The sequence below is a fragment of the Salvelinus sp. IW2-2015 genome, unplaced genomic scaffold (assembly GCF_002910315.2).
Source record: "Salvelinus sp. IW2-2015 unplaced genomic scaffold, ASM291031v2 Un_scaffold1962, whole genome shotgun sequence".
Lineage (NCBI taxonomy): Eukaryota > Metazoa > Chordata > Actinopteri > Salmoniformes > Salmonidae > Salvelinus > Salvelinus sp. IW2-2015.
In genome coordinates this window covers 65,559-80,285 of record NW_019943315.1, presented here as the reverse complement: position 1 = coordinate 80,285, position 14,727 = coordinate 65,559, and the positions used below count along the sequence as shown (strand labels likewise).

The window sequence follows — 14,727 nt, the reverse complement described above, 5'->3', positions numbered from 1 at the left end:
AGGTGAGAGAGAGAGAGGAACATACAGCTAGTATGAGAGAGAGAGGAACATACAGCAGCAGGTGAGAGAGGAGAGGAACAACAGCTAGTAGGTGAGAGAAGAGAGGAACAACAGCTAGCAGGTGAGAGAAGAGAGAGGAACATACAGCTAGCAGGTGAAGAGAGAGAGGAACATACAGCTAAGGTGAGAGAGAGAGAGAACATACAAGCTATAGGTGAGAGAGAGAGAGGACACCAAGCTAGCAGGTGAGAGAGAGAGAGGAACATACACTAGCTAGGTGAGAGAGAGAGAGGAACAAACAAGCTAGCAGGTGAGAGAGGAGAGAGAGAACATCAGCTAGGGTGAGAGGAGAGAGGAACAACAGGCTAGCAGGTGAGAGAAGAGAGAGGAACATACAGCTAGCAGTGTGAGAGAGAGAGAGAGACATACAGCTCAGAGGTGAGAAGAGAAGAGAACATAACAGCTAGCAGGTGAAGAGAAGAGATCCAGTGGAACAGCTAGCAGGTGAGAGAGAGAGAGGAACACACAGCTAGTCAGGTGAGAGAGAGAGAGGAACATACAGCTAGTTAGGAGAGAGAGAGGAACACACGTAGCAGGTGAGAGAGAGAGAGGAACACACAGCTAGCAGGTGAGAGGAGAGAGGAAACAACGCTAGCAGGCTGAGAGAGAGGAAAACAACTAGGCAGGGAGGGAAGAGGACAAACACCGGCTAGCAGGTTGAGAGAGAGAGTAGGAACTACAGCTAGTAGTGAGAGAGACGACGAGGTAACACAGTTGCACAGGATCAGCTAGCAGGTGAGAGAGACGAGGACAGAACATACAGCTAGCCGACAGGTGAGAGAGAGAGATGGACATAGAACGCTATAGGTGAGAGCAGAGGAGAAAGCATACAGCACTAGTAGGTCAGGGAGAGAGAGACGGCTAACAACAGCTCGCAGGCAGAGAAGATGGGAAAACAGCACGGCTAGCATGTGAGAGAGAGACGAGGAACAAAATATACCCATCTAGATAAAGTGAATATTACAATGTCCACCATGCCGCTAGCAGTGAGAGGAGGAGAGAAACAACGCTAGCAGGGTGAGAGAGAAGAGGCATACACACAGCTAGCCAGGTGAGAGAGAAGAGGAAAAACAACACGCTACGAGGTCGCGAGAGAGAGAGGAACCATCATTGGTGACAAGAGAATCCGTGAGTTACAGCACAGGTGAGAGAGAGAGAAACACAGTCGTACGGCTAGCATATACAGGGCTTGCGACAGTATCCCCCCTTGACTTTTTTCCCTATTTGTCTGACTTTACAACCTGTAATTAAACATAGACTTTGTGGGGGTTTGTATCATTGATTTTTAAAACACAAAAAAAACATATGCCTACCACTCTTGAAAGATCCACAATATATTTTATTGTGAAACCAAACATAGAAAATAAACAAAAAAAAAAAGAAACCTTCAGCGTGCATAACTATTCCCCCCCCCCCCCCTAAAGTCAATACTCTTGTAGAGCTACCTTTTGCAGCAAATTTTTGCCCATTCCTTCAAGGCCGAAACTGCCTCCAGGTCCTTAAAGTTGGATGGGTTCCAATGGTGTACAGCGATCTTTAAGTCATACCACAGATTCTCAATTGGATTGAGGTCTGGGCTTTGACTAGGCCATTTCAAGACATTTAAATGTTTCCCCTTAAACCACTCGAGTGTTGCATGAGCAGTATGATTAGGGTCATTGTCCTGCTGGAAGGTGAACCTCCGTCCCAGTCTCAAATCTCTGGAAGACTGAAACAGGTTTCCCTCAAGACTTTCCCTGTATTTAGCACCATTCATCATTCCTTCAATTCTGAACAGTTTCCCAGTCCCTGCCGATGAAAAACATCCCCACAGCATGATGCTGCCACCACCATGCTTCACTGTGGGGATGATGTTCTCGGGGTGATGTGAGGTGTTGGGTTTGCGCCAGACATAGCGTTTTCCTTGATGGCCAAAAAGCTCAATTTTATTCTCATCTGACCAGAGTACCTTCTTCCATATGTTTTGGCGAACACCAAACGTGTTTGCTTATTTTTTTCTTTAAGCAATGGCTTTTTTTCTGGCCACTCTTCCGTAAAGCCCAGCTCTGTGGAGTGTACGGCTTAAAGTGGTCCCACAGCAGAGATACTCCAATCTCTGCTGTGGAGCTTTGCAGCTCCTTCAGGGTTATCTTTGGTCTCTTTGTTGCCTCTCCGATGAATGCCCTCCTTGCCTGGTCTGTGAGTTTTGGTGGGAGGCCCTCTCTTGGCAGGTTTGCTGTGGTGCCATATTCTTTCCATTTTTTAATATTGGATTTAATGGTGCTCCATGGGATGTTCAAAGTTTCTGATGTTTTTTTATAACCAAACCCTGATCTGTACTTCTCCACAACTTTGTCCCTGACCTGTTTGGACAGATCCTTGGTCTCATGGTGCCCCTTGCTTAGTGGTGTTGCAGACTCTAGGGCCTTTCAGAACAGGTGTATATCTACTGAGATCATGTGACAGATCATGTGACACTTAGATTGCACACAGGTGGACTTTATTTAACTAATTATGTGACTTCTGAAGGTAATTGGTTGCACCAGATCTTATTTTGTGGCTTCATAGCAAAGGGGGTGAATACATATGTACGCAACACTTTTTCGTTTTTTAAACAAGTAATTTTTTTAATTTCACATTACCAATTTGGACTACATTTACATTTAAGTCATTTAGCAGACGCTCTTATCCAGAGCGACTTACAAATTGACTATTTTGTGTATGTCCATTACATGAAATCCAAATTAAAAATACATTTAAATTACAGGTTGTAATGCAACAAAATAGGAAAAAATGCCACGGGGGATGAATACTTTTTCCACTGTAATACACATCCAGCATCTAGCAGGTGTCCCCATCAGAACAAACTATCCCCTGGAGAGTTTACTAATCACTCTGTTGGGTTCACGCCAAACGATGCTGACTCCTCAGACTAAACACGTTTGTTTAATTATAAAAATGGATGCAAGCTTTTCTTGTGAGTTTTGATTGTTTAAAATGTAAGATGTTTATTCTTCAGATAAACACTCATCATCATTATATTTAATCATCTTCAAATGTCCTTTTTTGTCTCCTGTTAAGAAAGCACTTCAGTTAATCAACTATTTCTTTATTCAGTCATAAAAAAAAAAWAACATACAAAAATACAAAAAGTGGCTTTTGTTCACTTCCCCGTCATCATATGACATCTTTAAAACAGAAGCTCGACAGACACAAATAAATCTTCCCGCTTCAGGAGAGGAACATACGGTGCATTTGGAAAGTATTCAGACCCCTTGACTTTTTCACATTTTGTTACGTTACAGCCTTATTCTAAAAAATGATTAAATAGTTTTTTCCCCCTCAATCTACATACAATAACCAATAATGACAAAGCAAAAACAGGTTTTAGACATTTTTACAAATGCATAAAATGTTTAAAACTGATATCACATTTACATAAGTATTCAGACCCTTTACTCAGTACTTTGGGTATGATGCTACAAGCTTGGCACACCTGTATTTGGAGAGTGTCTCCCATTCTTCTCTGCAGATCCTCTCAAGCTCTGTCAGGTTGGATGGGCAGCGTTGCTGCACAGCTATTTTCAGGTTTCTCCAAAGATGTTCGATCGGGTTCATGTCCGGGCTCTGGCTGGGCCACTCAAGGACATTGAGACTTATCCCGAAGCCACTCCTGCGTTGTCTTGGCTATGTGCTCCAGACACCACTCGAGTCTGAGGTCCTGAGCGCTCTGGAGCAGGTTTTCATCAAGGATCTCTGTACTTTGCTCCGTTCATCTTTGCCTCGATCCTGACTAGTCTCCCAGTCCCTGCTGCTGAAAAACATCCCCACAGCATGCTGCCACCACCACGCTTCACCTTGGGAATGTGCCAGGTTTCCTCCAGACATGACACTTGGCATTCAGGCCAAAGAGTTCAATCTTGGTTTCATCAGACCAGAGAATCTTGTTTCTCATGGTCTGAGAGTCTTTAGGTGCCTTTTGGCAAACTCCAAGTGGGCGGTCATGTGCCTTTTACTGAGGAGTGGCTTCCATCTGGCCACTCTACCATAAAGGCCTGATTGGTGGAGTGCTGCAGAGATAGTTGTCCTTCTGGAAGTTTCTCCCATCTCCACAGAGGAACTCTGGAGCTCTGTCAGAGTGACCATTGGGTTCTCGGTCACCTTCCTGACCAAGGCCCTTCTCCCCTGATGGCTCAGTTTGGCCGGGCGGCCAGCTCTAGGAAGAGTCTTGGTGTTTACAAACTTCTTCCATTTAAGAATGATGGAGGCCACCATGTTCTTGGGGACCTTCAATGCTGCAGAAATGTTTTGATACCCTTCCCCAGATCTGTGCCTCGACACAATCCTGTCTCGGAGCTCTACGGACAATTCCGTCGACCTCATGGCTTGGTTTTTGCTCTGACGTGCTCTGTCAACTGTGGGACCTTATATAGACATATTTGTGCCTTTCCAAATCATGTCCAATCAGTTTCATTTACCACAGGTGGACTCCAATCAAGTTGTAGAAACATCTCAAGGATGATCAATTGAAACAGGAAGCATCTGAGCTCAATTTCAAGTCTGATAGCAAAGGGTCTGAATACTTATGTAAATAAGGTATTTCTGTTTTTTCTTTTTAATACATTTGCGAAAATGTCTAATAACCTTTTTTAGCTTCGTCATTATAGAGTATTGTGTGTAGATTGATGACAAATAAAACATATTTAAATCAATTTTAGAAAAACAAAATGTGGAAAAAGGGGGTCTGAAAACTTTCCGAAGGCAATGATTCAGTCCAAATGAATAAAAAACAAGAAGCAAGGAGAGCAATAAACAGCAGAGTCTAACGCGAACACAAAGCGTAGAAACAAAATGCAAATCACAGGAAAAATAGGCAGATTTTCTCCCTTCTCCTTGACAATATAAAAAGGCCGATTCAACTTGTTTGTTCCATAAAGCTCGTAGGTTCTGACTTCTTTACAATGGTTTTGCCCCAAAGAATGTTTTATTTTACCTTTATTTAACGAGGCAAGTCAGTTAAGAACAAATTCTTCTTCACAAATGACAGCCTACCGGGGAACAATGGGTTAACTGCCTTGTTCAGGGGGCAGAACGACAGATTTTTACCTCGTCAGCTCGGGGATTTGATCTTGCAACCTTTCGGTTACAAGTCCAACGCTCTAACCACTAGGCTACCCTGCCACCCCAAAAGTATCATAGAATTATATTCTATCATTGAAATCTGGTGCCAATCTGGCGCCAATTACACTTCTAAATCCCAAGCAAAGTTAGCCTAACTAACATCACATCACACTCATTCTGGGTCATTCTAAAAATCATCCAACATTTTAAATTACAAATGTATTAATTTCATTCCAACTAGTCTCCAACTAGTTACCTTTACTGCTCGCCAGTAGCTAAAGGCCTATTCAGGAGGCTGGTTATCACCCCAGATCACTTGACCCCGTCCAGTTTGAGGATCCAGGCCTGGGCCGGGGTTGGGGGTAACTCAGGGAGAAGGAGGATCAGACCCCGGTGGTGGAGAGGAGCCCATCTCAGAGGCTCTGCGTTCCCCAATAATGTCACCTGGGACAGGGGAGAGCAGAGGAGAGAAGGAGAGCAGGGGAGAGAAGAGGGAGAGAAGAGAGGGAAAGCAGGAGAGAGGGAGAGAAGAGGGAGAGAATGAGAGCAGGGGAGAGAAGAGAGGGTGAGAAGAGAGGGAGAGCAGGGGAATAGAGAGGGGGAGTCAGGGAGACGAAGAGGGAGAATGAAGAGGGAGGAGAGAGGAGAGAGCAGGGGAAGAAGAAGGAGGAAGAAGGGAGGAGAAGAGAGGGAGAGCAGGGGAGAGAAGAGGGAGAAGAAGAGAGGGAGAGAAGAGAGGGAAGCAGGGGAGAGAAGAGAGGGAGGAGCAGAGAGGGAAGCAGAGAGGGAGACAGGGGAGAGAAGAGGGGGAGAGAAGAAGGAGAGAGAGAGGGAGAGAGAGAGCGGAGCAGAGAGGGAGAAGCAGAGAGGGAGAGGAGAGAAGAGAGGAAGGGAGAGAGAGAGGGAGAGCAGGGGAGAGAAAGAGGGGGAGAAGGGAGAGAAGGAGAGAGAGAGATCCCAAGTCAGGGCTAGGCGAAGACTTCACTTGAAAATTCTTCACAAGGTCTGTGGCAATATGTATGACAGGTCTCAGGGGAGTGCTGATCTGATGATTGTAGCCTTTTACATCATAACGTATAAATGATATATGGACAGATCCTAGATCAACACTCCTACTCAAATGCTTTTGTTGGATCTAACATGTTACTGGAATTTATAAAGCTGACATCACATAACACTCTTCTATAATAGGTTCAATTCCACTCTGCGTGGTGCCTCTGTTGTGATAGGTTCAGACAGGTGAACGTGTACACAGTGGGTTTCGTCATGAGAACAGATGCACACCTAGAGTATTTGGAATTGAGGTGTACTACAATAAGAGAAGAGAGAGAGAGGAGAAGATGAGAGAGGAGAAGAGAGAGAGAGAGAGAGAGAGAGAGAGAGAGAGAGAGAGACAAGGATAAGAGAGGGGAGAGACGAGGTAAAGAGAGCGAGGAGAGAAGAGAGCGAGAAAAAGAGAGCGAGAGAAAAGAGAGCGAGAGAGAGCGAGAGAGACGAGACGAGAGACAAAGAGAAAGACAGAGAGACGAGACAGGGAGAGAGAGGCGAAGACGATGACAGGAAGAGAAGAGAAAGAGAGAGAGAGAAGAGAGACGACGAGGGATAGACAGAGAGAGAGCTATTCAACACATTACTTTTAAAGCCCTGCTTAGAGGAGTCAGTGAATCAGATGTGTTAATGCCAGGCTGAAACTAAATCCTGCAACCACTTGTATCCCCTCCATCCACCTCCATCCCTTAACAAACACCACTAGAAGCCCCATCACCTCCCTCCGTCTCTCCCTCGCTCTCTCCCTCTCTCTCTCCTACCAGACAGGTACGGTGGCATTCTCGGTCTGGAGCCTCCAGGGTTTGGAGGAGTAGATGGCCTCTCCGTTGACCCCCAGCCAGGCCCCAATGCCCCTCAGCCTCTCCTCAAACACTGGGGGGATCATGCCGTCGGGGGTAGGACCCACATTCAGCAGATAGTTACCCCCCATGGCCACTGTTTGGACCAGGTCCTGTAGAGGAGAACAAGGATGGTCAGAACACGCAGTCGGGCCCAGACAGATGTACCACTGACATAAGTCCTATCATTTCTAAATGTCTAAATCACTGCAACCATACAGAATGGACAAAACATTAGGAACACCTACTCCTTCCATGACATAGACTGACCAGGTGAATCCAGGTGAAATCTATAACTTATTGATGTCACCTGTTAAATCCACTTCAATCAGTGTAGATGAAGGGGAGGAGACGGGTTAAGGAAGGATTTTTAAGCCTCGAGACAATTGAGACATGGATTGTGTATGTGTGCCATTCAGAGGGTGAATGGACAAGACTAAATATTTAAGTGCCTTTTGAACAGAGTGTGGTAGGTGACCAGGCGCACCGGTTTGTGTCAAGAACTGCAATGCTGCTGGGTTTTTCATGCTCAACAGTTTTCCGTGGGTATCAAGAATGGTCCCAAAGGACATCAAGCCAACTTGACACAACTGTGGGAAGCATTGGAGTCAACATGGGAACGGTTTTGACACATTGTGGAGTCCATGACCTGACGAATTACCATCACGTGTACCGTCTATACTAGTTACTACCACGTGTACTAGTTACCACCACGTGTACCGTATATACTAGTTACTACCACGTGTACTAGTTACTACCACGTGTACCGTCTATACTAGTTACTACCACGTGTACTAGTTACTTACCACCGTCGCTACCGTATATACTAGTTACTACCCGTTACCGTAACTATACTAGTTACTACCATACGTGTACTTAAGTTACTACCACGTGTACACAGTATATACTAAGTTTATACGTTACAACACACGTGTTACCCGTCTATACTAGTTACTACCACGTGTACTAGTTACTACCACGTGTACCGTATATCTAGTTACTACCACGTATGTTTACCGTCTATACTAGTTACTACCACGTGTACTAGTACTACCACGTGTACCGTATTAACTAGTTACTACCACGTGTACCGTATATTACTAGTTACTACCACGTGTACTAGTTACTACCACGTGTACCGTAATATACCTAGTTACATACCCATACGTCTATACTGTTATACGTACTAGTTACCACGTGTTTACCGTCTATACTAGTTACTACCACGATGTACTAGTTTACTACCACGTGTACCGTATGATACTGAGTTACTGACCACGTGTACCGTCATATACTTAGTTACACACATGCGTGTTACTAGTTACTACCACGTGTACCGTATATACTAGTTACTACCACGCTGTTACCGTCTATACTAGTTACTAACCACGTGTACATAGTTACTACCACGTTGTACCGTATATACAGTTACACCACGTACCGTCTATACTAGTTACTACCAGGTGTACTAGTTACTCACCACGTGTACCGTATTATACTAGTTACTACCACGTGTACCGTCTATACTAGTTACTACCACGGTGTACTAGTTACCACCACGTGTACCGTCTATACTAGATTACTACCTACGTGTACTAGTTACTACCACGTGTACCGTATATACTAGTTACTACCACGTGTACCGTCTATACTAGTTACTACCACGTGTACTAGTTACCCACCACGTGTACCGATCTATACTAGTTACTACCACGTGTACTAGTTACTACCACTGTACGTTAACATTTCTCTAACGTGTACCAGTTCTATATCTAGTTACTACCACGTGTACCGTCATAATTACTAGTTACCACGTGTACCGTCTATACTAGTTACTCACCACGTGTACCGTCTATACTAGGTACTACGCACGTGTACCGTCTCTATACTAGTTATACTACCACGTGTACCGTTTATCACTAGTTAGCACCACGTATAGGTACGGTCTATACTAGTTCACTCTAACCCGGTGTACCCGTCTATTGACTAGTTACCCACCGCGACTGTACCTCGTATACTAGTTACTACCGTGCTGTACCGTCCTATACTAGTTACACCACGTGTACCGTCTATACTAGCAGCCACCACGGTGTAGGTCATATACTAGTTACACGCGTGTACCGTCTATACTAGTTATCACCGCGTGTACCGTCTACACTAGTTTACTACCGCGTGTACCGCTAATTACTAGTTACTACGCGTGTACCGTATATACTAGCTTACTACCGCGTTACCGTCTATACTAGTACTGACTACGGTGTCACCGTATTATACTAGTTGACTACTACGATGTACGTCTGGCAGGTTACCTGACTAGGTACGGGCGGTGAATCCAGTACATGTATGTGTCTCTACCTGTATGATACCTGGGCAGGCTTACCTGCACTAGTGTCACGGGGGTGAATCAGTACAGCTATGTGTTACTCACCCTGTATATACTGGGCAAGGTTCACGGACTGACTAGTGTAACGGGGGGTGAATCAGTACAGTATGTGTTCTCTCACCTGCTATGATATACTGGGCAGGTTACCTGACTAGTGTACGGGGTGAATCAGTACAGTATGTGTTCTCACCTGTATGATACTGCGCAGGTTACCTGACTAGTGTCACGGGGGTGAATCAGTACAGTATGATGTTCTCACCTGATATGATACTGGCAGGTTACTGACTGTGTACGGGGGTGAATCAGTACAGTATGTGTTCTCTCACTTACGTATGAACTGGGCAAGTTAACCTGAACTAGTGTACGGGGGTGAATCAGACTCAGTAATGTGTTCTCTCACCTGTTATGATACTGGCAGGTTACCTGACTAGTGTACGGGGGGTGAATCAGTACAGTATGTGTCTCTCTACCTGTATGATACTGGGCAGGTTACTGACTAGTGTACGGGGGTGAATCAGTACAGTATGTGTTCTCTCACCTGTAGATACTGGGCGGCAGGTTTATCCTGACTAGTGTACGGGGGTGAATCAGTACAGTATGTGTTCTCTCAACCTGTATGAAACTGGGCAGGTTACCTGACTAGTTGTACGGGGGGGTGAATCAGTACAGTATGTGTTCTCTCACACTGTATGATATCTGGGCAGGTTTACCTGACTAGTGTACGGGGGGTAATCAGTACAGTATGTGTTTCTCTCACCTGGTATGATACTGGGCAGGCTTACAGCTGGATAGCTGTCCCGGGGGGTGAAATACAGTACAGTATGGTGTTCTCTCACCTGTATGATACTGGGCAGGATTACCTGACTTTGTTCAGGGGGTGGAATCTGTACAGTATGTGTTCTCTCACCTGTATGATACTGGGCAGGTTAAGACCTTGACTAGCGTGGGGTGAATCAGTACAGTATGTGTCTCTCTCACTCTGTTGATACTGGGCAGGTTACCTACTAGTGTCGGGGGTGAATTCAGTACAGTATGTGTTCTCTCTCACCTGTATGATACTGGGCAGGTTACCTGACTAGTGTTCAGGGGGTGAATCAGTACAGTATGGAGTTCTCTCACCTTGTATGATACGGGCAGGTTACCTGACTAGTGTACGGGGGTGATCAGTTACAGTATGTGTTCTCTCACCTGTATGATACGGGGCAGTTACCTGACGAAGTGGTACGGGGTGAAATCAGTACAGTATGTGTCTCTCCACCTGTTCCCTTATGATACTGGGCAGGTTACCTGACTAGTGTACGGGGTGAAATCAGTACAGTATGTGTTCTCTCACCTGTACGATTACTGGGCAAGGTTACCTGACTAGTGTACGAGGGGGTGAATCAGTACAGTATGTGTTCTCTCGCACCTGTATGATACTGGGCAGGTTTAACCTGAACTAGTGTTCAGGGGTGAATCAGTACAGTATGTGTTCTCTCACCTGTACTGATACTGGGCAGGTTACCTTGACTAGTTTACAGCGGGGTGAATCGTACAGTAGTGTTTCTCTCACCTGGTTTACTGAATACTGGAGTTACCTGCTAGTGTACGGGGGTGAATCAGTACAGATGTTTCTCTCACCTGTACGATACTGGGCAGGTTACTCGGGCATAGTGTACGGGGGGTGGAATTCAGCTACAGTATGTGTTCTCTCACCTGTATGATACTGGCAGGTTCACCTGACTAGTGTTCAGGGGTGAATCAGTACAGTATGTGTTCTCTCACCTGTATGATACTGGGCAGGTTACCTGACTTAGTGTACGGGGGTGAATCAGTACCAGTATGTGTTCTCTCACCTGTAGATACTGGCAGGTTACCGACTAGTGTTCAGGGGGGTGAAATCCAGTACAGTATGTGTTTACTCATCACCTGTATGATACTGGGCAGGTCTACCGCTGACTAGTGTTACGCGGGTGATCTGTTACAGTATGTGGTTCTCTCACACTGTACGATACTTGGCAGGTTACCTGACTAGTGTACGGGGGGTGAATCAGTACAGTATGTGTTCTTCTCACCTGTAGATACTGGGCAGGTTACCTGACTAGTGTACGGGCGGGTGAATCAGTACAGTATGTGTTTCTCTCACTGTACGATACTGGGCAGCGTTACCTGACTAGTGTACGGGGGGTAATCAGAACAGTATTCGTGTGTTTCTCTCACCTCGTACGGAGACTGGGCAAGGTTACCGCGTAATAGTAACGGGGGGTGAATCAGTACAGTATGTGATTCTCTCACCATCTCGTACGTACTGAGGCAGGATTACCTGAACTAGTGTACGGGGGGGTGAATTCAACAGGTCATGTGTTCTCTCACCGTCGATACGATACTGAGCATGGTCTACCCTGACTAGTTGTACGGGGTTGAATCAGTTACAAGTAAAATGTTTCTCTCACCTGAGTACGATACTGGGCAGGTTACCTGACTAGTGTACGGGGGGTGAATCAGTACAGTATGTGTTCTCTCTCACCTGTACGATACTGGGCAGGTCCATCAGTTCAGAGAGCTTCATGGTCCTGCGGTAACCCCAGGACTGTGTGTCTACAGACTGACACTTCTCCCACTTGTGTTTGGGAAGCTCCCCAGGGGTGTATTTGTCTGCACAGTTATAGTAGCCACCGTGTTTACAGTAACACCCCGCACCCCACCTGTCATTGGTCACAATCACGTCCTGGAGGGAGGGTGATACAAATGACAGCCAATCAAAAAAATAAAAATTAGTGAACAGACAGGAAGTGATCACATGAATGTTTACCGGTATCTTTTTCAYAGGAGGCAGATTCGGTCACTATAACACACATATTTAATGTAGGTTATTAATTCAAATTCATCCATAGACTGGACTGGACACTGACAATATATGTTGTCCCCAGTCCCCAAACCATTGTCCAGGATATCAGTAACKCCTGCATATTACAGGGTGTACATGAGTTTGTTTTACAGTCTAGCACTAAAATACCTGATTCAACTAATCATCAAYYCCTTGATTAGCRGAATGAAGTATGWGCTGGGTTGGAACGAAAACCTGCCACCAATACTGTAGGTTTCCACGACCAGACTTGGGTAAAACACTGCCTTAGAAGTGAATAGGTCTTTACGTTCCAAACGGAACCCTATTCCCTATATAGTGCACTACTTTAGACCAGAGCCCTATGGAACCCTATTCCCTATATAGTGCACTACTTTAGACCAGAGCCCTATAGTAGTGCACTACTTTAGACCAGAGCCCTATTCCCTACGTAGTGCACTACTTTAGACCAGAGCCCTATTCCCTATGTAGTGCACTACTTTAGACCAGAGCCCTATAGTAGTGCACTATGTAAGGGAACAGGGTTGCATATGGGACGCGACGATGGGTAGGAAGTCCTCACTTTAACGGGACTGTCGTTGTAGAGCCAGGCCAGGAATTCTGTTGAGTTCCAGTAGGTATCAGGAGCTTCCCAATCCCCATCGGACCAGATCAGTTCTGGCTTATAGCTGGACCACAGGAGAGACCGGTGAGGGGAAAATGGGTGTAGGGGTATCTGAACAAAAGCTACGTTTGTGTCATATGTGGTACTCTAAGCACAACTATAAGACCTTTAGCCCTGTTTTACATATATATGACGGAGATAGACGTACAATATAGTATACTGTGCCCTCTATCTCAGCCATAATAATAAAAAAATAATTTAAAAAAAGTGTTTTTTTTTGTATCCACAGTAGACCTATTCTGGCCTAAATTACCTTAGGACCATGTCATAAAGCTCAGGCAGCAGTTTCTTCAAGACAAAGTTCTGTGTTGTGAAGTTGTTGTTTTTGTCCGCCAGGTAGAGAGGGTTGAACCATTCATACAGGGAGTTGTAGAGTCCATAGTGCAGCGACCTGTGAACAGACAACACAAAAACAACAGCTGATACTGGGACGGATAGGGAACTGTCAAGAGACAGCAGCTGATACMGGGACGGATAGGGAACTGTCAAGAGACAGCAGCTGATACTGGGACGGATAGGGAATTGTCAAGAGACAGCAGCTGATACTGGGACGGATAGGTTAGGTAACTGTCAAGGACAGCAGCTGATACTGGGACGGATAGGGACTGTCAAGAGACAGCAGCTGATACTGGGACGGATAGGGAACTGTCAGGAGACAGCAGCTGATACTAGGACGGATAGGGAACTGTCAGGAGACAGCAGCTGATACTGGGACGGATAGGGAACTGTCAAGAGACAGCAGCTGATACTGGGACGGAAGGGACTGTCAGGAGACAGCAGCTGATACTGGGACGGATAGGGAACTGTCAAGAGAGACAGCAGCTGATACTAGGACGGATAGGGAACTGTCAGGAGACAGCAGCTGATACTGGGACGGATAGGGAACTGTCAGGAGACAGCAGCTGATACTGGACGGATAGGGAACTGTCAAGAGACAGCAGCTGATACTGGGACGGAAGGGAACTGTCAAGGAGACAGCAGCTGATACTGGGACGGATAGGGAACTGTTCAAGGAGACAGCAGCTGATACTGGGCACGGATAGGGAATGTCAAGAGACAGCAGCTGATACTGGTGGACGATAGGGAACTGTCAGAGACAGCAGCTGATACTCGGGACGGATAGGGAACTGTCAAGAGACAGCAGCTGATACTGGGACGGATAGGAACTGTCAGAGACAGCAGCTGATACTAGGACGGATAGGGAATGTCAGAGACAGCAGCTTGATACTGGAGGATGGGAACTGTCAAGAGACAGCAGCTGATACTGGTACGAGGAATAGGAACCTGTCAAGAGACAGCAGCTGATACTGGGACGGATAGGGAACTGTCAGGAGACAGCAGCTGATATACTGGACGGATAGGAACTGTCAGGAGACAGCAGCTGATACTGGGACGGATAGGGAACTGTCAGAGACAGCAGCTGATACTAGACGGATAGGAACTGTCAAGAGACAGCAGCTGATACTGGACGGATAGGGAACTGTCAAAGACAGCAGCTGATACTGGGACGGTAGGGAATGTCAGAGACAGCAGTGATACGGGACGGATAGGGAACTGTCAGGAGACAGCAGCTGATACTGGGACGGATAGGGAACTGTCAGAGACAGCAGCTGATACTGGACGGATAGGGAACTGTCAGGAGACACAGCGCTGATACTAGGACGGATAGGGAACTGTCAGGAGACAGCAGCTGATACTGGACGGAAGGGAACGTGTCAAGAGACAGCAGCTGATACTGGACCGTGATGGATACTGTTCCAAGAGACCGCACTGATTACTGTGCGACCGG

The 14,727-nt window shown here is 46.0% G+C and overlaps 1 protein-coding gene across 2 annotated transcripts in view; it reads right to left on the bottom strand.

The window, feature by feature from the left end:
• Positions 1–6,774: 6,774 nt before the first annotated feature.
• LOC112072567 (tissue alpha-L-fucosidase) overlaps positions 6,775–14,727 on the bottom strand; it is a 12,257-nt gene continuing 4,304 nt past the window's right edge. The window contains exons 3-6 of one of the 2 annotated variants that reach the window (XM_024139958.2): positions 13,192–13,329; positions 12,837–12,942; positions 11,936–12,136; positions 6,775–7,159 (exon numbers count right to left, since the gene is read on the bottom strand). In XM_024139958.2, coding sequence (XP_023995726.1) covers positions 6,965–7,159; positions 11,936–12,136; positions 12,837–12,942; positions 13,192–13,329 — 640 coding nt within the window. In that variant the 3' untranslated portion in view covers positions 6,775–6,964. Of the gene's footprint in view, positions 7,160–11,131; positions 11,217–11,886; positions 12,137–12,836; positions 12,943–13,191; positions 13,330–14,727 lie in introns of those variants that run through there. The other variant, XM_070439845.1, reaches the window with a different exon arrangement.